Raw genomic sequence first — 20638 nt, 5'->3', positions numbered from 1 at the left:
GTTAATAAGCTATATACAATACAACGTTTCCCATCACTTATCAGTTTATCCTCATATGTTTTAAAACTGGACTATTTTGACATATAAACATGAACATATTTCGTTTTCTGAGAACAGAAGCAGATAAACGATCAAGAAAACATTTTTATGCATTCATGCAGAGGTGAGGCAGAGCTGAAAGTAACAAATTACATTTACTCACCTTGCTGTAACTGAGTTTTTTGTGTACTTTTACTTTGAGTAGTTTTTAAAATCTGTACTTTACTTTTACTTAAGTATGTTTAAAGTATTGTTGGTTACTTCGCTACATGTTAAATCATATCCGTTACTGAGTAAAAATAAATAAAAAAGTAAGGTGATAAAGACGCGCCACGGTCGGATGATTGATTGATGGGCGGGGGAACGCGCAAAAAGAACCATGGAGAGGGACGAGACAGGCGCAGGCTAATGCAGACCCTCAATTCAATTCTTACGAAAGAAACCCCTGGCCATTGACGCAAAGCGATTGTTTCATTCAGGTAGGGTTCATGCTCTTGAGTACGGAGTTTGAGAATTGCCGACCGTGTTTAACCGCTAATTTGCACGATGCATTTTTAATACATGCGCATTATCTTCCGAGGTCTAGCAGCTTCGCGTCAAGTCAAACAACTTGAGAACGTCCTCGAGAATGCGCAGATCATTAGACATTGCAGAGAGAGAGAGAGCGCGAGAGAGATAGATTGAAAGACATCAGGTACACAGGTCTGGGAGCTAATAAACGTGTAAAGGATGTATAGTGTATAGCCATGGCACTCATCTCATTATATGTTCATTTATGTATATAGTTTAATAACAATGTATGTTACCAGCAATACATCAATTACAACCTTCATATAATGATTGTATTTACTAGCTGCTGACCTCATATTATTTTTGCTTCAAAAGTGCATAACTCACCTGTAAAAATCATTAAATAATTCCATAAATGTTTCTTAGTTATAAAAAGCTTTTTATTTTATTAACATTTGTTATTGCACTTTAATTGTAGAGATGTTTACAATTAAAAACATAGTTTGAGATGTATATATCCTTCCTTTGTGAACTATACTAGAAACCTCTCCCCGCTGTAAAAAAGTAACTCTTAAAATTAAAATGACTTTTTACTTGAGTAGATTTTTAGACCAGTAACTTTACTTTTACTTAAGTAAAATATTATTAAAGTAACTTTACTATTACTTAAGTAGAAAATTGTATTACTCTTTTCACCTCTGCATTCATATGTATTAAAATTAAATTTGCGTCCGTTCATAGAGAAAGAGAAACGTTTTCTATCTGTACCCATTTCCTTGCAAGTACAATTTTGCCTGTATTATTGGTGTCCCCTTCAAAAATTGTTCTTGAAAAATTTTATGTTTATTGTCCCCCCCAACATTTAGATGAGATTTTCGCCCCTGCGTTCCAGGTTCTGTTAATCTGTCGAGGGAAAGAAATCCATTGTGAAGCACAATGTGATGTAAGTTGCATAACAGTGAATAATTTCTTTGTTAAATGAGATGTCAGTTTAAATCTGATATTATCGTATTTCTAATAGAAGCTTCTCTTACCTGTTTTACGTGTAATTTGTGCCTCATACCCAACACATTAAAGACTGAAAATAATAAGTAAAGTGAATATGGACTTTGAAACATCAACAAAGAACAGGAGTAGAATATCTCTTGATAAATAAATTTCGGCTTTTATGCGAATCTGCACTTTAAATGAGTAATGATGATAACTCAAGATTGAAGTATTTCTTGTGTTTCATCTTAGCAAAAACAAAACAAAAACAAATTAAATTTCTATTTCTAAAGTTTGTAGAAATAGTAATCCAGATTCACAGGGCAATCCAGAAAAAGGGATTACAGCCTAAGCTTTGGATAAAGACTATATTTGCTGGCAAGGATTAATCGCGATTAATCGCATACAAAATAAAAGTACATTTTTGCATTATATATGCAAAGTGTGCTGTGTGTAATTATTATGTATTATTTTTATAATATAGAATATATAAAATATTAATAAATAAATAAATAAATATATATACATACACACACACACACACACACACACACACACACACACACACACACACACACACACACACACACACACACACACACACACACACACACACACACACACACACACACACACACACACACACACACACACACGTAAACGTTTTTTAAATACATACATGAATCTGTGTGTATTTATATATACATAATAATTATACACAGAACACACTTGTATATTATGTTACAAATAACTTTTATTTTGTATGAGATTAATCACGATTAATCTTTTCCCAGCACCAATTTTTATTGAAAAATTGGAAAATATTATGGGGGTTTTAGTTTGTTTAACCATCTTCAAGGTACAGGCCCTGTTAACTTCTAAACTTACATGGTATTTCTTCTTTTAGTTTTACTGTTATCTCCTCTGTTTGGTCTCCACTGGTGACTTGACAGACATAATCTCCCAGATCTGAGACTCTGATGACTTTCAGTGATAAGGAAACATCTCCTCTCTCCAGCACCTCAGTGAATGGATTCACTCTGTCCTTATAACTCGTCCCTTCAATCATCTGTCTGTTCTTATAGAGACACACACAGTCTGTCTCCTTAAACCATCTGATCTCCATGTCCACAGCACTTATTTCAGGTGACAGGTGACATGGTACAGTAAATCCAGACCCAAGTTCAATAGTGACTGCTTGAGCTGTTTTAGGGACAACTAGCTGAAACTCATCTGTAACAAAAAGAATCAGAAAGGACTCATGCATCCAATCAGCTGGGTGCCACATTACAAAGTGCCTTTAAATGTTTCTGAATCAAATAAAGAAAGTTTTAACTTACTGCTTCTTGCCGTCGCCATCTTTCACTCCTAAACAGAAACAAAAGTGAGAGAGCATAATGATGTTAGACTGACTTCATAACATCACATTCATAACATCTTCAGGTTAAGTAATGTAAATAAAGGATTTTTTTAATAAAAAAATATATTTTTCAAGCATGAGTTTTTTTCAGATATTTTCTTTCAGTGCAAAGAATAAATTCCCATAAAGTTAGTATTGTACTTAAGTTAAAGGGGCCATGGCATGAAAATCTGACTTTTTCCATGTTTAAGTGCTATGATTGGGTCCCCAGTGCTTCTATCAACCTAGAAAATTTGAAAAAGATCAACCCAGTAACTTAGTTTTGGTAAACCATTCTCTACAAGCACATGAAAAAATAGGTCGTTGAAATTTGGCTCTCCTTATGATGTCATAAGGAGCTCTTATTATAATAATCCAACCCCTTAATCTGCACTATCCAATCACAGCACTGCCATTTAGTGCAGAGAAGAGCACAATTGAGTTTTAATTGCAACAAACCACCATCATTGTGATCAGTATTTGAATTTCATCAGCTCATTTGCATTTTAAAGGACACACCCAAAACGGCACATTTTTGAACACACCTATAAAGTAGCAATTTTAACATGCTATAATAAATTATTTATATGGTATTTTGAGCTAAAACTTCACATATGTGCTCTGGGGACACCAAAGATTTATTTGACATCTTAAAAAAGTCTAATGCCATGGCCCCTTTAAAGTAAATGTAAAAGGACATCATCTTGCCCATCACAAGAAGGGCCCAGTGTTGACAGGTTTTCCTCCACAAGAGATCTCATGTAACCTGAATAGTTTTTATTTGTTGTTATTTTGGCCATAATCCAGCTTTAAGTCTTTAGTCTACTGTCACATTCAGTATAGCATATAATGTACTATGTCTGCAAGTATAAATGTAAATTTTGTTTGTGAAGAGCAGATTACATGATTTTGATTGGGCTTGTGGGTTCAGAATTAAAGTATTTCTAATCTTCTGACAATCCTGAATACATTTCTCCCTCACACATTCGTGATATAGAAGAAGTGTAGTAGCCTGCCTGCAGGCTAGATAACATTCAATTTATGCCTAATTTACTGTATATTATATGTGACCCTGTCTGTGAAATCCAGGCCTAAGTCTTAAAATCTAATTGTGAGTTTAGTAGCACCAAGTAGTCACAGCCATAAAAATTAGGAAAATAGGTAATGTGTGTTTATTGCTGTAAATGATTGTGATAGAGTACATTTTCATTTATAATACTGAAATTAATTATTATATTTAAACTTATATGTTTATTTGTTTTTATTTATTTGCAAAAAATAAGATTAAATTTAATCTTTGAAATGGCCTTACTCAGTCAATATTAAAGATATCAAGGTTATTTTTCACAGAATGTTCTTTACATTATGTACAGTAGTCAATGATGATTTTATGTAGAAAGCAGTAAATCACAAAATACGACTTAAATTTACACAGACAGGGTCACACATGATAGCTAAACTGTCAAACGATTTTAATTGTAAATTTATTTCAAAGCTACACATTCAAATGCACACATAGAAATGTAAACATTTGTTGAATGATAGTTTTGATTTCTAAGAGGTTAGTAATCCACAGGTTTAAATAGCTAAAATATGACCTGATATACAGCAGATATATCTATATATTATTTTCTTATAAACATTAGGCTAAAACTTGTCTTGTTTTTGACATATCTGCTATATGCCTCGTCGCTAGAAATATATATCCAAATCATATTAATCTTCAAAAGTAACAGCAAAAACACAACTGAAGCCGATTTTCCATTACTAAAGAATAAGGACAGAAACAGATCACAGCACTGAAATGCACACTGAAATGTACCGTTATTTTCCTGAACACGAGTACTTACAGGCAGTTTCTCAATCCGAAGGCTGCAGCCTCTGGAGGTCCCATATGCAGGCTCATACGTCATCAAGCCTGGTTTATTTAAGTTATCTGAGCATTACATTCGCAAGTCTTTAGCATATTATAACACTTTAAGATTGACTTAGAATAAATAATAAACTTTATAATTGTTAATATTCTGTTATGATGACGTATGCAGCCTTCAAATGTGACCTCCGGAGACAGCAGTCTTCGGGTTATAAAAGCCACGGTGAACTTTTCTCTAGCGCCTGCCCTTTGACGTCACGGCTCCGCCCCTCTCTTAAAGTAAACCAGCGCCTAGAATGCAATTTTAAATCTATCTGTCTTTCTGTCTGTTTGTCTGTATGTCTGTCTGTCTAGTTATTTAGTAATGTAGTGGTTATCTAGTGATGTAGAAGTGGATACTCCTAATTTATAATCTCATTTTAGTTAAGCGGCACAGTTGAATTCCCTGTTTTACAAAGGCTAGCTGGAAAACTAGTCTAGAAAAATTTTACTCCAAAATGGGCCAGTATTGTCACTTAAGGTCTTTACTTGACCTCTCAGCATAAGGATACCTGTGAAATTAATTACATTTAATCAATGTTAAGAATTTAGAAGTGTGTATATAATATACATGCCAATATTCAATGTTCAAAACTGTTGCTTTGTATCACGTCAAAAGCAGTTTTGGTTAGATTATCACAGCTGCTGAGAAATTATTCCTGTCTGTTTTGTTTTTGATAAATTGACTGAGAGTTTTTAGTAGTACTGGAAAAGTTGCGCACATGTCATGACGTTATATATCCAAAAGGTGTCAGTATACATAAACGTGTCGGTCGTGACTCGTGTAGGCATAACTTTGCAAAGAAGCTCGAGTTCCTGTCACTGATATATCATAACGGTAACGTTATCTGGTTATGATAAATACGAGATTCTGTACTACATCATGTCTTCACCATTAACGGTAAGTGCATATGCTTCTAACATATTCAATGCTTTTATCTTAGCGTATAAAGAGAGGATGCACGAGTCCAACTTAAAATCTGTTAAACCCAGTGGTTGTAAAGCGATAAGTAAACAGACTTGAAGAGTCGAAAGGTCAAATTCGTAAAGCGATTCACTGCTGTGCTTTAATTAAAGGCAGAAATAATTGTTTATCAAGCAAAACCAAACGCAAGTATTACTGTGAACTTTACTTATACATTACTTAACTGTATACATTAAATAACATCGATTATACGTGTTTGTACTGTATAAAGCTCTCAATTATAAATAATATTTAAATTACCTTTTTAATTTAACGACCTATGTGAATATTGTGACTAAATCACTGATGCACATCACACAGGTGAAATAATTGCAGTATATCATGGAGGAAGAAACCAATCTGATCAAGCCAAGTGTTTGTCAGATAGAAAATGAGGAAATTAATCTGTTTGGGAAGAGAGACGATGAGGTTACGGCTTCTAAAATCAATCTTTATGGAGAAAGAGATGATGAAATTGATTTTTATCACATCCAGAGAGCACCATCTCCAGTTTTAAGCTTTGTGTCTATGAAGAGTGACAGATCAATGGTTGAACCTCTTAAATTCAGTGATGAAGCAGAACCCTTTAACCTCAGGTGAGTACACCTGCGGAATATACAGTAGTTGTTTAATTTTTATTATGGTGAGGCATGAACATAACGCACGTTATTTATGCATGTTAGGAAAAGGCTCTGTAGAAATGCAAAAACTTTCTTGAAGTATCATAAACGATACAGTACAGATTTAATTTGTTAATTTATGCTATTGTATGTTTCAACCGTTTTAACCGTAAAAGTTATGCAGGGATGTGGTAAGGTTGTGCGCAGAAAGAGAACAGATGAAGAATGAAAAATGGCAATGGTAATAAAAATTTGTTTTAAAAATAGACCCCAACTATTTCCCAAGTTGCTAAATGTGTCACTGTACACATCCACATGTCAGTGCTCAACAGTAATTTTTTGCTAGCCTGGTTAGGCCAATATTGGTCTATCTTGTTATTGGGTCTGAGAAAAAAAAAATTGTTTTTAACATTCTTAAATAAGTTGTCAGAAGCAGTGCATATTTAACAATAAGAGAATAGTTATCTTATTATATATAGAATGTGTGAAATAATAAAGCAATAGCACACAAGTAACAGTGAAATATCTGCTAAATGTAAATTAAATTTAGCCATATATCAGTGACAAAGTGATATACAGAAATATCCTAGTGATGAATATCAGATTCAAAAACCCCACCTGTTTTATAATGTATGATCATGTTAAATGAAGTTGATGCATTCACAGTGTTTCTAAATTTGTAATTAATAAGTCACCTGCTGAATATAGAATGATTATAATATACGATGGGATTAATATAATATATAATGTCATGTCATATATGATTATTATATATATATATATATATATATATATATATATATATATATATATATATATATATATATATATATATATATATATATATATATATATATATATATATATATATATATAATTTATCTGTATTTTTCAGTGTTAGTTCATGTACACTGTAATATATAATATAAGGTGGGTGTCTTAGGACTTTACGGAAATCGTAATGATTATATGTATTTATTTGTATTTTTTAGTATTTTACAAAGAGAAGTAGACAGTGCAGCATCTCCACAACCAAGCTGTGTGTCATTTAAGAGTGACAGATCCATGGTTGAACCTCTTAAATTCAGTCTTAAAGCAGAATCCTCAAACCTCAGGTGAGTACATTAATACACCTGCTGATTATGTAAATATATGATTACAATAAAGATGGGTGTCTTAGGACTTTACAGAAATGGTATTGAATGTATGTATTTGTTTACTTGTTTTTTTTCCAGTATTTTAGAGAGAGAGGTAGACAGTGCAGCATCTCCTCAACCAAGCTGTGTGTCATTTAAGAGTGACAGATCCATGGTTGAACCTCTTAAATTCAGTGTTAAAACCGGATCCTCACACCCCAGGTGAGTACATTAATACACCTGCTGAATATAAGAAAATATAATTATAATATAAGATGTGTGTCTTAGGACTTTATGGAAATGGTATTGAATATATGTATTTGTTTATTTATTTGGTTTTTTTTTCCAGTATTTTAGAGAGAGAGGTAGACAGTGCAGCATCTCCTCAACCAAGCTGTGTGTCATTTAAGAGTGACAGATCCATGGTTGAATCTCTTAAATTCAGTGTTAAAACCGGATCCTCACACCCCAGGTGAGTACATTAATACACCTGCTGAATATAAGAAAATATAATTATAATATAAGATGTGTGTCTTAGGACTTTATGGAAATGGTATTGAATATATGTATTTGTTTATTTATTTGGGTTTTTTTTCCAGTATTTTAGAGAGAGAGGTAGACAGTGCAGCATCTCCTCAACCAAGCTGTGTGTCATTTAAGAGTGACAGATCCATGGTTGAACCTCTTAAATTCAGTGTAAAAGCAGAACCATCACACCCCAGGTGAGTACATATATACACCTGCTTATACAAATATCTGATATTTAAGACAATGAGACATCAAGTTAAAAACTTGAGAGTTTTGAGTCTCAACTTAAAAGACAGTTCAATATTTCTGAAGCTAGGGTATCCACCCCTGCAGAATAAAATACTGTATACACATATATAACAGTCTTTTGACTTTTATTGAATTAAATGACGTTTTTAAAACCTCGAAGTTACAATGAATGCCAACACTTATATTTTAAGATTCATTTTTATAATAGCTCTTAAGCAGATGTAACTACGGTTAAACTGCTGGTACTTTACAGGTAGATCTTAACAAAGTTTAGGCAGTTTATCTATACAGTACATAAACTGAGAGTTCAGTCCATTTGATTTAGTATATAGAATTAAGAGATGTTGAACATGATTAGCTTTGTAGACAATCCTAACAATTACATATTGCTTTTTCCACAGTGGCAACAAGGGACAGTTAGTCAGGGATCATTTATTTAATCGATCCGGGGTCTCTGATTGTCCTCAGCACCCTGTAACTGCTGAGGGTATTGGTGAGGTCTGCCTTGGCACTCAGGAACATTTAATGGAGCAGGTGACTGAAGAAACGTATAAACCAGTAGATGACATCCTACAGAGAATCAAAGATAATCATAAAATCAGCATGAAGAACAAGTATGAGAACTTATTTGAAGGAATTAATTTACAACAAAATAAAACCCTCCTGAACAGGATTTACACAGAGCTGTATATAGTCGAGGGAGAGAATGAAGGAGTAAATGAAGAACATGAGGTTGTGCAAATAGAGAAAGCCAGAACCGAACGCTTACAAGGCACTGCAATCAACTGCAATGACATCTTTCAACCCATAACTGAACCGAGCTGTGAGAGAAAGAAAAAAGATGAAGACAGGAAAATAAAGACTGTGCTTACCAAAGGCATTGCTGGAATTGGAAAAACCGTCTCTGTGCAGAAGTTCATTCTGGACTGGGCTGAAGGAAAAGCTAATCAAGGTGTGGATTTTCTATTTGTTCTCCCATTTCGAGAGCTAAATTTTGTTAAAGATATCCAATACAGCCTTCATAGACTTTTGCTTGACTTCCACCCTGAACTTCGTGAGTTAGATTCAAATATGTATGGTTTGTGCTCGGTCTTGTTCATCTTTGATGGTCTGGATGAAAGCCGAATTACATGGAATTTTTCCGACACAGAGAAAGTTTCTGATGTGTCTACAACGTCATCCATTTGCACATTGATGTCTAACGTCATCCAAGGAGAGCTGCTGCCTCATGCTCGCATCTGGATAACATCTAGACCTGCTGCTGCCAGTCAGATCCCCTCTCTGTACGTCAGTCGTGTGACAGAAGTTCAGGGATTCAACGACCCTCAGAAGGAGGAATATTTCAGGAAGAGAATTACAGATCAGGATCAAGCTACCATAATCATCTCGCACATAAAGAAAACGAAAAGCCTTCACATCATGTGTCACATACCGGTTTTCTGCTGGATCACAAGCACCGTGCTTCAAAACATCCTGCAAGAAGATCACAGTGCAAAAATCCCCAAAACTCTTACCGAAATGTACATACATTTCCTGATCATTCAGATCAGTTTGAAAAGACAAAAGTATGATAAGGGTGATCTGAAAAATGGGAAAGATACAAAATTGCTGTTGGAGTCAAATAGCAATGTGATTTTGAAACTTGCTGAACTGGCTTTCAAAGCTCTATTAAGTGGTAACGTCCTATTTTATGATGAGGATCTTCGAGCTATTGGTATAGATGTCAAGGAGGCTTCAGTGTATTCTGGGATCTGCACTGAGATTTTTAGGGAGGAATCAGTGATCTATTCGAGGACGGTCTACTGCTTTGTGCATTTGAGCTTTCAAGAGTTTTTTGCAGCAGTTTATGCATTTTCCAACTATTCACGCAAGAACACAGATGCTCTGAAAATGTTTCAGAAAAAGAAAGGAAGAGGAAAGATCAGTTTCCAGTCCGGTGACGTTCCCCTCGATGTGTTTCTGAAGGGGGTGACAAATGAAGCCCTGAAAAGTAAAAATGGACATCTGGATCTTTTTCTACGATTTCTTCATGGCATATCCCTCAAATCAAATCAGAAGCTTCTCCAAGGTGTGCTGACACACGTGGAGAACAACGCAGAAAGCTTCAAGAAAGTGATCAAAAACCTCAGACAAGGTCAAAAACAGGACGTTAAGCCTGAACGATGGATTAATCTCTCACACTGCTTGTTTGAAATGAAGGACAGCTCTATTCTTAAAGAGATTCAAGATATTTTCAAATCTGAAGGGAGAGTGAGATATCTTTCTTCTGCACATTGTTCAGCTTTGGCTGATATGATCCTAATGTCAGAAGATGTCCTGGAAGAGTTAAACCTCAAGAACTACAAAACAACATCCATGGAGGCTCAAAGGAGACTGATACCAGCTGTGAGGAACTGCCGAAGAGCACTGTAAGTATAGATTAAGCTTTTGAACTTAAGACAATAAGGTTACAAAGAAGGGTTTTTTGTGTTTGAAAGGGTTTGTGACACGACTAATATCTTTTTACATCTTTTTTTTGTGATTTTGTGCTTTAATGAAACCACAAACCAACACTGATCTAAAGAACCTACAGTACTCTAGAGCTAACTTGTACAACAGCCCTAAAGCCAAAACGTTGGTTCTAACCGCGTGTTCACATTGCCATTTGCAAAAGCATCAAACGGGCAGAAAGTCATTCATTTTCAATGGCTATGTTTACTTACATGCATCAAATTTTGTCAATTGCAGGTTACGTCAATGCAGTTAACATGCATCCTGAACATTGCAATTTGATTAAAATGTTAGTTTACAAGTACATTTTATAAAATCCGAACCTAACGCTTGCACAAGCACATAGCCAGGGTTGCCAGACTCACTCATAAAATCCAACCCAATGGACTTTTAAAACTAGTCCAAAAGCATGCCAAAGACTATCCAGAGCCCAAATGCCTATAATCTTTAATCGCAGAAAAAATAAAAAAGCAGAGGACTTGGCAACCCAGTGCACAGCACCTCTCGTAGAGTTGACACTTTATCTCTAGAGAAATGTACAAAGTCAAAGTTGAGTTGGAGAAAGTTATTCGTAAGATATAAGCAAAGAAAACACACTTGTCGAAAGGCACAAAACTATTTTATGTAATATTATGAAAGTACACGTGATGCGTAAAAAAAAGGTAAATATATAAGATTAGAACTTAAGCACAATTCTTCTGCACATGTGCACAAGGGATTTTTGCATCCGGTTGAGAAAATACTATGATTTACACTTTTGCATACTTTTCTCCTGATGATCGGATCACAGATCGGACTACACCACTCCTTTCAATACCATCGAAATTTACATCCAATCAATTGATTCGGTTGTTTACATGAAGGCTTTTCAGTCCGATTGAGCCATCAATCTGATTACAAATGGATTATTTTGTTGCATATAAACGTACCTAATATGAGCTGGTGGCAATGGTATGGTAGTGAGCTATGACGCTGTTTGGCTGCAACCAATCGGAATGTAGACGTCTTCTGCTTGAGAACGCAGTCAAACTTTGGTTCATTACAGTAGTTCCCAAGCGAAATCTCTTCTTTTATAAACTGCATGTTAATATAAGACCACCACTTAACCATGAAAACACAAGCCACAACACACAAATGGCTTTTAATTGGTTTATTTCTAGCAAAAAATAAATAACCTGATATTGTACTATTTTTAGATTGGCAGGCTTTAATCTCACTGAGCAGGCGTGTGAAACTGTAGCTTCGGCGCTGCAGTCAGAAAACTCCCCTGTGAGAGAGCTGGACATGAGTAACAATGATCTCCAGGATTCAGGAGTGAAGATGCTGTCTGCTGGACTGAAGAATCCACAATGTAAACTGGAGATACTGAGGTCAGTTACATGATATTGCTCAGATTGGCAAACAATTGTCTCCATATGAGAAGCTCATATGCAAAAGCCTCTAAACACAACCTCCATCAAATATGAGATTATGGTATTAACCGAATGCGCCCTGCATTTATTATACAGTCATCAAATACTTTCAAATCCACTTAATTCTAAATAAAATAAAACTTAAGAGGTTTTGCATCTGAGCTCTTCATATGTTTTACAATGACACATGAATGCAAAATATGTTTTATAAGTCGAGTGGTTTAGTTGTTTAAAGTGAAGAGAAAATAAAACATTTGCAAGGATTTTCTCATTTAGCCATTCTTTCTATATAGATTAAAAAGCTGTAAGCTCACCATGCGGTCCTGTGAAAGTGTGGCATCTGCTCTTCTAACAGCACATTCATGCATGAAAGAGCTGGACATGAGTTACAACGATCTTCAGGATTCAGGAGTGAAGATGCTGTCTGCTGGACTGAAGAGTCCACACTGTAAACTGGAGATACTGAGGTATGTTACATGTTATTGCACATATTGGCAAACAATTGTTTGTACTGTCCATTTGAGGAGCTTAGCTATAGATACAATCACAATCTGTTTTGTGCATAGCACATTGTGTGCATACTTGGAAATGTTTTAAAGGGAAGATTTCACAAGACTTTTTAAAGATGTAAAATAAATCTTTAGTGTCTCCAGAGTACATATGTGAAGTTTTAGCTCAAAATACCATATGGATAATTTATTATAACATGTTAAAATTGCCACTTTGTAGGTGTGAGCAAAAATGTGCCGTTTTTGGTGTGTCCTTTAAAATGTAAATGAGCTGATCTCCTGGATAGTGCAGATTAAGGGGCGGTATTATCCCCTTCTGACATCACAGGGGGAGCCAAATTTCAATGACCTATTTTTTCACATCCTTGCAGAGAATGGTTTACCAAAACTAAGTTACTAGGTTGATCTTTTTCACATTTTTTAGGCTGATAGAAGCACTGGGGACCCAATTATAGCAATTAAACATGGAAAAGGTCAGATTTTCATGAAATGTCCCCTTTAATGCAATGCGAAAAACAGCAGTATTTTTAAAAGGTAGTTAGTGTATATGAAGAGATTATTGTATGCATGTATTACTATTTTGTATTAGATTGGCTGGCTGCAAGATCAGTGATCAGTCCTGTGAAACTCTGGTGGGAGTTTTAGCATCATTAAACAACATGACAGAGCTGGACCTGAGTAACAATGACCTGCAGGATTCAGGAGTGAAACTGCTGTCTGCTGGACTCAAGAGTTCACACTGTACACTTGAGATAGTAAGGTTCGTGTCTCAGATCCCTTTTATTGTTACTCTGATATATTCTGTGATCTTATATGATATGATCTTCTATAAATATACTTTCTAGTTTATGTATAAGGCAAATGTTTGTTTGGTAAAATAAGGTTTGTACTCTACGGCCCTAAAAAGACAAAGTGCAGTAACTAAGCAAGCACTGAAACGTTGCCCTTAAAGTTTTTACACCAGCCAGTCAAAAATGTTACTGCAATTTTGGCACACTCATCAAATATCTGTAATTTGTTGGCAATCGGCACGCAAGTGCATATGAAGTCACTGTGCTTTGCCTTTTTAGGACAGTGTAGGCTTGATACTTTCTAGGTTCCTTGTGTTTAAGGTTTGCATCATGTCTTTGTTAGTATCCTCAATACATTGTTAAAAGAAATGAATTAATTTACTTGATTCTGTTAAGATTGGCAAGCTGTAATCTCACGGATGAGTCCTGTGAAACTGTGGCATCAATTCTACAAGCAAAAAACTGTCACCTGATAGAGCTGGACCTGAGTAACAATGACCTACAGGATTCAGGAGTGAAGCTCCTCTCTGCTGGGCTGAAGAGTCCTCACTGTAGACTTGAGATACTAAGGTTTGTGTTTAGGATATTGCAGTTGAAATATTATTATATTAGGATTGTACTATCCCAGCAAGCAAAAGCCATCATTTGTTAACTATAGACCCGGTGCAGGCTATAAGTAACCCACTTCGAGCCAAAATAAACTTCAATTTGGTTACAAATGTATTTAGTTTATGAGATATTCCATCATGTAAGCCAACATGTCAAGTCAACAGTGATTACAAGTGTTAGGTTTTATTTACATATTTGGGTCAATGACGTAACGTTAATTATTTTGTGTCCATATGGTTCAATTAAATGTAAAAGGATTCAAATTTCAAAATAAATTTGCAGATTACTTGCATACATACTAAATAAAGTTTTTTCCTGGTTCATTTTAAAAGAAATATTTGGGGGGATAATTGCAAAAATGTCATTGGTCTGTGTCAATTGGTGTTACTAGTATTTTTTTTATTGAAAATATAAATATATTCATAAAAATGTGGAATAAAATATAATAATCTAGTTCAATGTAATGTGATTTTTTTTTACATACATTTTTACATCATTTGTCAAAGATTATATAGAAACCGCTGTTTTCAGCATATGTCAGAACAAATATTACAAAAACACATAAAAATTTACATTTAGAAATAACTAATAAAATGATATTTTAAAAATGTTTTTTTATGATTACACTTACATGCCACCAAGGTGGATAAAATATTTAATATTTTTCATTCTTTGGCGCAATTGGTGGTTACACCATGACATTTTCAGGTCCATTTAACTTTCATAAAAATGTAATTTTTTATTGCATAAAATTTAACATAAATACACTATGTGCATTGAAATAAACCTGATGCATGCTTTTAAACAAGTTTTTTAAAAAGATTTTTGAATTTCTTATCTTGCCAAACCGTTTTTGTCACTCACCCATTTATAGAATTTATGTTTGAAGTTTGAACAGACAACTATTCAGTTTTCACTGACAGCTCAGATTTTGTCTTGTTTTAGCCTAGACTTCTGAGCTGTGTCTGGATGGTTATTAAACATCTTTTAAACGTAAAATTGTTTGCTGGGATATAATATGTTTCTGTCATGATTTTATCACCGTAATGCATCATAGCAAGACTGTCTACTTACACTATAGAAGGGCAAAGTAAAAACAAATGGGATCAAAGTCTTGATTAATTTAGAATGACACGTTAACTTTAGTACCAAATGCAGATGACTTTCTCAGGATGTTGTTGACTGTATTAAGCTAAAAGAAGAAAGTCATATACATCTAGGATGGCTTAAGGATAAGTAAAACATGGGCTATTTTAGGGTGAACTATTTTTTTAAGGAGTCCAATGCAAGTTTTCCTGCTTTCTAAATAAGATTCTTAAATTTCCGTTGACTTATGTTTTTTACAGAATGGCCATCTGTAATCTCACTGGCAGGTCCTGTGAACATTTGGCATCACTTTTACAATCAGCAGACTCACTTTTGAAAGAGTTGAACCTGAACAAGAATGATCTACAGGATTCAGGGGTGCAGCTGCTTTCTGAGGGACTACAGAGTTCAAACTGTAAACTGGAGAAACTGAGGTGCCTATAAACATTGAGTTTCATTTAGTCTTACTTTTTAAAGACGTTGCATGCTGAATGCATCTTCTGCTCTGATACTTAGCTTAAAATGGTTAAGAATAATTGAAGAGTGTTGTCAACCATGATAAAATCTCTGCAACAGACTGCCTCTTGCCACTTATCAATTGAAAAATGGCAGGTGTCTATGATTAAAGTGTTTTTTATTTTATAAACTGTACATTTAACTGTACAAAACAAGCATGCAACTAAAATGTTTCTCTATTTTGAGGAGAATGTGTATGGCCCTTTCTTGTACAAAACCCACCAGCAGAATGCTTAAACATTGGCAGGGCGGTGCGATGCGGTTGCAGATGTTTTAAGCATGGTGCTAGGTGGTTTGCTCAATAACCAAATCTCTATGATCCTCTGCTCCCTAGAGGGTTTGTGACCCTCCTTCAAATTGTGTCTATTGGATTTTTTTGACACGACTTTTTGATACATCCTAGTAGAAGAAAGCTGCAAAATTTCTGAACTTCTGATGACAGAGTAATCTTATTGTTAACATCTGTCTGTGCAGACTGTACGGGTGTTTTCTCACAGAGAGCAGCTGTTCTTTTCTGGCATCGGCTCTGATGTTAAACCCCTCACATTTGAGAGAGCTGGACCTGAGCTGTAATGGACCACGAGAGTTTGGTGGGACGTTGCTGGCTGAGAGACTAAAGGATCCAACCTGCAAACTGGAGAAACTTAAGTATGTTGACCAGGATATATCCAATCGTGTGTTTATTTATTGATTTATCCAGTCTTGTGTTTTTATTTAATTGTGCACACACTCTGCTTGGCTACAAATGAAGAGTTTGGTTTCAAAACGCAATAAATACATTTTGACTAATTTCAGTAAAAATGTGTTTTCTATACCAAGAAAGTGACTAGATGAAAACCATTCTTTTCTGTTACAAACTTTCAAATAGCATATATAAGTTATAATAACATAAAAAATTCAAATCAATAATTAGATTTGTAAAGATTTATTATAAAAACTGATTATTTTTTCCGCAAAATTCAAGTTTTTTTTTTCAAAATGTTATAAATTTATTAAATCAGTATATAAATGTGCATTCATCTTTGCCATGTTATATTCATTTAGTTGACTAGTGGTATACACTGATAAAAAATAGCATTAAAGGGCATTAATCAAAACACTTACGTGTCATTGTCATTGCTGCTGTCATCCTTGGGACGTCGTCGCTGAACTTTTTTGACAGCGATCAGCTGTAAAATGTTTTGGTCCTGCTCGATTTTCATTGACTTCGAGTAAAATAATGGAAAGTTTTTCATAAGATCCCCTGGGGTCAATGTGTTAGCATGACAGAAGCTTGATGCTGTCGTGTGAGAAGCAAAAGCCGGCATTTTTCAGTCTCCCGAGTGCCTCTCACGTAATTATTTGTTTTTGATGCTTTACGTTTCTTCCCCACCACAGAAAACCACCACAGGTTCAGCAATGCCATCAAAGTATTATTTTGTTTTTGTTTGTTTATCGAAGTACAAAGTAGATGAGAAAAACTAGGGCTCCGTTTGTATTCATAGTGCCGCCATTGTTGTTTACAATGCGTGGAATTGTGCGCTGTGATTTGTTGAGCGGATTTATTGCATTCTGCAGAGAATGACTGGCTTTTATTGCGCTTTTGGAGAAAAGGAATAAAAGATGACAGAATAACGCTGCGGATATTGGATGTTGTGTAAAATTAAGAATTGACTTTTTAATACTGACCAGATTCAATACTGATTTTGGTGGTAACTTATTTTTTTTTTAAAAGGCATGTATCGTGTTTTGGAAACAAACTCTTTAATATTCATGTGTGTCATGCAGTATGAAAAATATTCATGCATAAGGAAAGTGATCATAATATGCCCTGTATATAACGTTACCATATAACTCCGTAGAACACCACATGTATTTTATATTAAAAAACTACTTTATTTCTTAGTTTATTTGGAAATTTTCAAAAGTTTAATTATTATATTTTATGAAATTGTGGTTCTGTAGTCTGGGAGTCACATCAAAACATTTCAATCAAGCAACTTGTTTTAAAAGTAAAGTATGCACCAGTTAATGCATTTCCTGGGACTCAAACCCATGATTTTGGTTTTGCCAGATTTGGGTTGGCTTTAATGGTTTCATTTTCTCTTAATCTCTACATGCATAGACATACAATCCTGCATACAATAAACCTATTTTTATGTTATCTAAGAGTGTAGGAGTGTGTACTGTATGTCACTCTATTTCTTTGGTAGTGGTTTGTAGTCATTCCTGCTGTGTAAGTAAAATGTTGTAAATGGGCAAAACATAAAATTGTCATTTTTTCTACAGTGTGGAACATGAGGGGAAGTTCAGGATTATTGCAGGATTACGAAAATGTGAGTTTTACCACCTACACCTGACCACCAACTGGTACCCGCTGGCCAACACTGATCTACAAACTCACTAATATAAAGACACGCATTCGTGTTTTATTCAATTATCAATCTCTTCTCTAATCTTTATTGCTGTGTACAGGTACCTGCAAGCTCACACTTGACCCCGACACCGCACACAGACATCTCGCTCTGTCTGAGGAAGACACCAAGGTGACACACACAGAAGAGGAGCAGTCCCGTCCAGATCATCCAGAGAGATTTGAGTGCTTTCCTCAGGTTCTGTGCAGAGAAAGTCTCTCTAAATGTTGTTCATGGGAGATCGAATGGAGTGGTAGGAGTGGTGCCTATGTTTCAGTGTCATATAAAGGAATCAGGAGGAAAGGAGAGAGTAAACAATGTGAGTTTGGATCCAATGAAAAATCTTGGAGACTTATGTGCTCTGATACTGCCTTTGACGCTTGGCACAATAATGAGAGGATTAAAATTCATCCTCCTTCATCCGCATCTCGTTCTAAAAGAGTTGGTGTATATCTGGATTGGCCGGCTGGCGCTTTGTCTTTCTACAGCGTCTCTGACACAAACAGACTCATGACACATTTACACACATTTTACTCCACATTCACTGAACCTCTCTGTGCCGGTTTTGCTCTTTATTCTGGCTCCTCAGTTGCTCTTCAGTCTGTATCAGAATCAACCAGGAAGCCTACTATGGTGTAGCTATGAATGCACTGTAGTCATGACAGGTTAGTGCTTGTTAACCAGTTGTTTAGAACAATGTATATAATGTCTATGGTACAGTCCAGATGTTTATAAATTTAGTTTTGTACAAAATAAGTATGTATAGTTTTGTGATGTGTGAAGGGAAAATGGTTCATTGTGTCTATCACTAAGACACATTCCAAAAACCAATGTAATATATGATACTGTATAAAATTATTTAAATGTTATATATATATATAAGACATCTCTTCTGTAATCCATACAGTATTTAAAGATATTTTAAACCATTTCATGCTTTTTGTTTTATATGATTCTTGCATGTAAACTGGTTGGCTTTCCCACACAACTTGGGTTTGAGTTTAGCAAATTAACTGTTTAGTGCCATCCTTATTTTTTTATTAAATATAGAAAACAACATTCAACTTTTTTTAAAATGTGGTTTATTTAGGCACTTCAAATGTTGGGGCCAGCATTCTGGGCAAGCACTGTATTAGTTTTTGACATATAGTAACACAATAAAATAAAATTAATTATTGTAACACAATTTACATTACTGTTTTCAGTTTTGGCTTATTTTGTCAACGGAAATGTGCCAAACAAAGGTAGTGGCCGAAGGTGTTGTTTCATGTTTTCGGTCTTTATATGTATTTTTTGTATCATGTTAATTTCCTGTTGTAGTCCTGTCAATGGTCTTTGTGTTTTTTTACCTTTACGTTATCTTCACAAATACTGTATCTTCTGGTTGAGGTAAAATAGATCTGCGCATTGTTGTAAAAATTTAGCATATTGAACACAAAAGTAAAAACACGGGTTTAGTTTTTTCTTTCAATCTTCACTTTCTGTCAATGATCTGTCTTATGAAGCATTCTTGGGTTCCTGAAAGGGGCAGTATGAATAAAACGCATTATTATTATTATTATTAAATGTCCTTGTTTGACTCTCAATTATCTTAAGTAATTCAATAGCAATTCAATATGGTTTGCCACAAAACAAATGAGAAAACAAAACATATGAAGAGTTCAGATGCAAAACCCTCTTTAAGTGTGTTTATGTTATCTTGTAAATTAGCATTATTTATCAGGCTCTTATGTTTAGGTTCAGTAATTTTACTTTACAGTTTTTTATGATTGCTTACACACAAAATCTTTTCATGTCGCATAATTTTTGAAACCTGTCACTCCAAGTGCAAAACTATATGCCAAATCTTTAAAATCATAAGCTATTTCTCAGCTTTTAACTTCGTTTTCAACTGCATAAAACACTTTTTTCAAAACATTACACCTAAAACACAAAGATCTATGAGGAAGTGACTTGCTTTCCTTTTCCAAACACAACCAATCAAAATGCACTTATTTACCAGGTCACACAGACACACTCCTCACATGTGCAAACACTAATTGCTTAACTGATCACTAACCAATCACTGCTTTACTGTACAGTAGTATAGTAGGCCTATAAATAGGTCAAAGGTCAGATTACCTGTTTGTCAATCTGCACCCCCCCATCGCCGCCAATTCCTGGACTGGCACCTCACACACAATTTACTTATTCTACTGTAAAGAATATACTTTTAGTTTATGGTTTTGTTGTGTGCTAATGTATACAACACGATTGCTTACACACAAAATCTTTTCGTGTCACACGATTTTTGAATCCTGTCACTCAAAGTGCAAAACTATATGCCAAATCTTCAAAACCATAAGCTATTTCTCAGCCTTTGACTCAGTTTTCAATTGCATAAAACACTTTTTTCAAAACACTACACACAATTCTCTACCTAAAACACAAAGATCTATGAGGAAATGACTTGCTCTCCTTTTCCAAACACAACCAATCAAAATGCTAC

The 20638-nt window shown here is 34.8% G+C and overlaps 1 protein-coding gene and 1 long non-coding RNA gene across 4 annotated transcripts; one reads left to right on the top strand and one right to left on the bottom strand.

Annotated features, from left to right (window-relative positions):
• Positions 1-2430: 2430 nt before the first annotated feature.
• On the bottom strand, positions 2431-4994 carry LOC141282194 (uncharacterized). The gene is made up of 3 exons (XR_012336716.1): positions 4786-4994; positions 2877-2904; positions 2431-2769 (listed from the first exon to the last, which is right to left on the bottom strand). It is a non-coding gene; the product is annotated as an uncharacterized lncRNA (long non-coding RNA).
• A 618-nt stretch (positions 4995-5612) lies between these two features.
• LOC135732517 (uncharacterized) lies at positions 5613-19710 on the top strand. 3 transcript variants are annotated; one of them, XM_065250604.2, is made up of 15 exons: positions 5613-5748; positions 6133-6407; positions 7436-7546; positions 7667-7789; positions 7917-8039; positions 8167-8289; positions 8746-10752; positions 12031-12204; positions 12540-12713; positions 13345-13515; positions 13943-14116; positions 15502-15675; positions 16232-16405; positions 18026-18072; positions 18212-19710. In XM_065250604.2, exons 2-15 carry the CDS (start codon positions 6154-6156, stop codon positions 18787-18789), a joined length of 4407 nt encoding a protein of 1468 aa, XP_065106676.2. In that variant the 5' UTR covers positions 5613-5748; positions 6133-6153; the 3' UTR covers positions 18790-19710. The 3 variants fall into 3 exon arrangements, with proteins under 3 accessions (XP_065106676.2, XP_073670808.1, XP_073670809.1); XM_073814707.1 differs by having other exon boundaries at positions 7424-7546; XM_073814708.1 differs by lacking the exon at positions 7436-7546 and having other exon boundaries at positions 7679-7789.
• The last annotated feature ends 928 nt before the right edge of the window (positions 19711-20638 follow it).

This window comes from Paramisgurnus dabryanus, chromosome 5 (genome assembly GCF_030506205.2).
Source record: "Paramisgurnus dabryanus chromosome 5, PD_genome_1.1, whole genome shotgun sequence".
In the NCBI taxonomy this organism is placed as follows: domain Eukaryota; kingdom Metazoa; phylum Chordata; class Actinopteri; order Cypriniformes; family Cobitidae; genus Paramisgurnus; species Paramisgurnus dabryanus.
This window is presented reverse-complemented; position numbering and strand designations above follow the sequence as displayed.

Excerpts from the sequence above, each read along its gene's own strand:
- LOC135732517 (XM_073814707.1), top strand. The coding sequence starts at position 6,154 with ATGGAGGAAGAAACCAATCTGATCAAGCCAAGTGTTTGTCAGATAGAA. Across the intron at positions 6,408-7,423 it reads GCAGAACCCTTTAACCTCAG|TATTTTACAAAGAGAAGTAG; the intron begins GTGAGTACACCT and ends TGTATTTTTTAG. Across the intron at positions 18,073-18,211 it reads TATTGCAGGATTACGAAAAT|GTACCTGCAAGCTCACACTT; the intron begins GTGAGTTTTACC and ends TGCTGTGTACAG.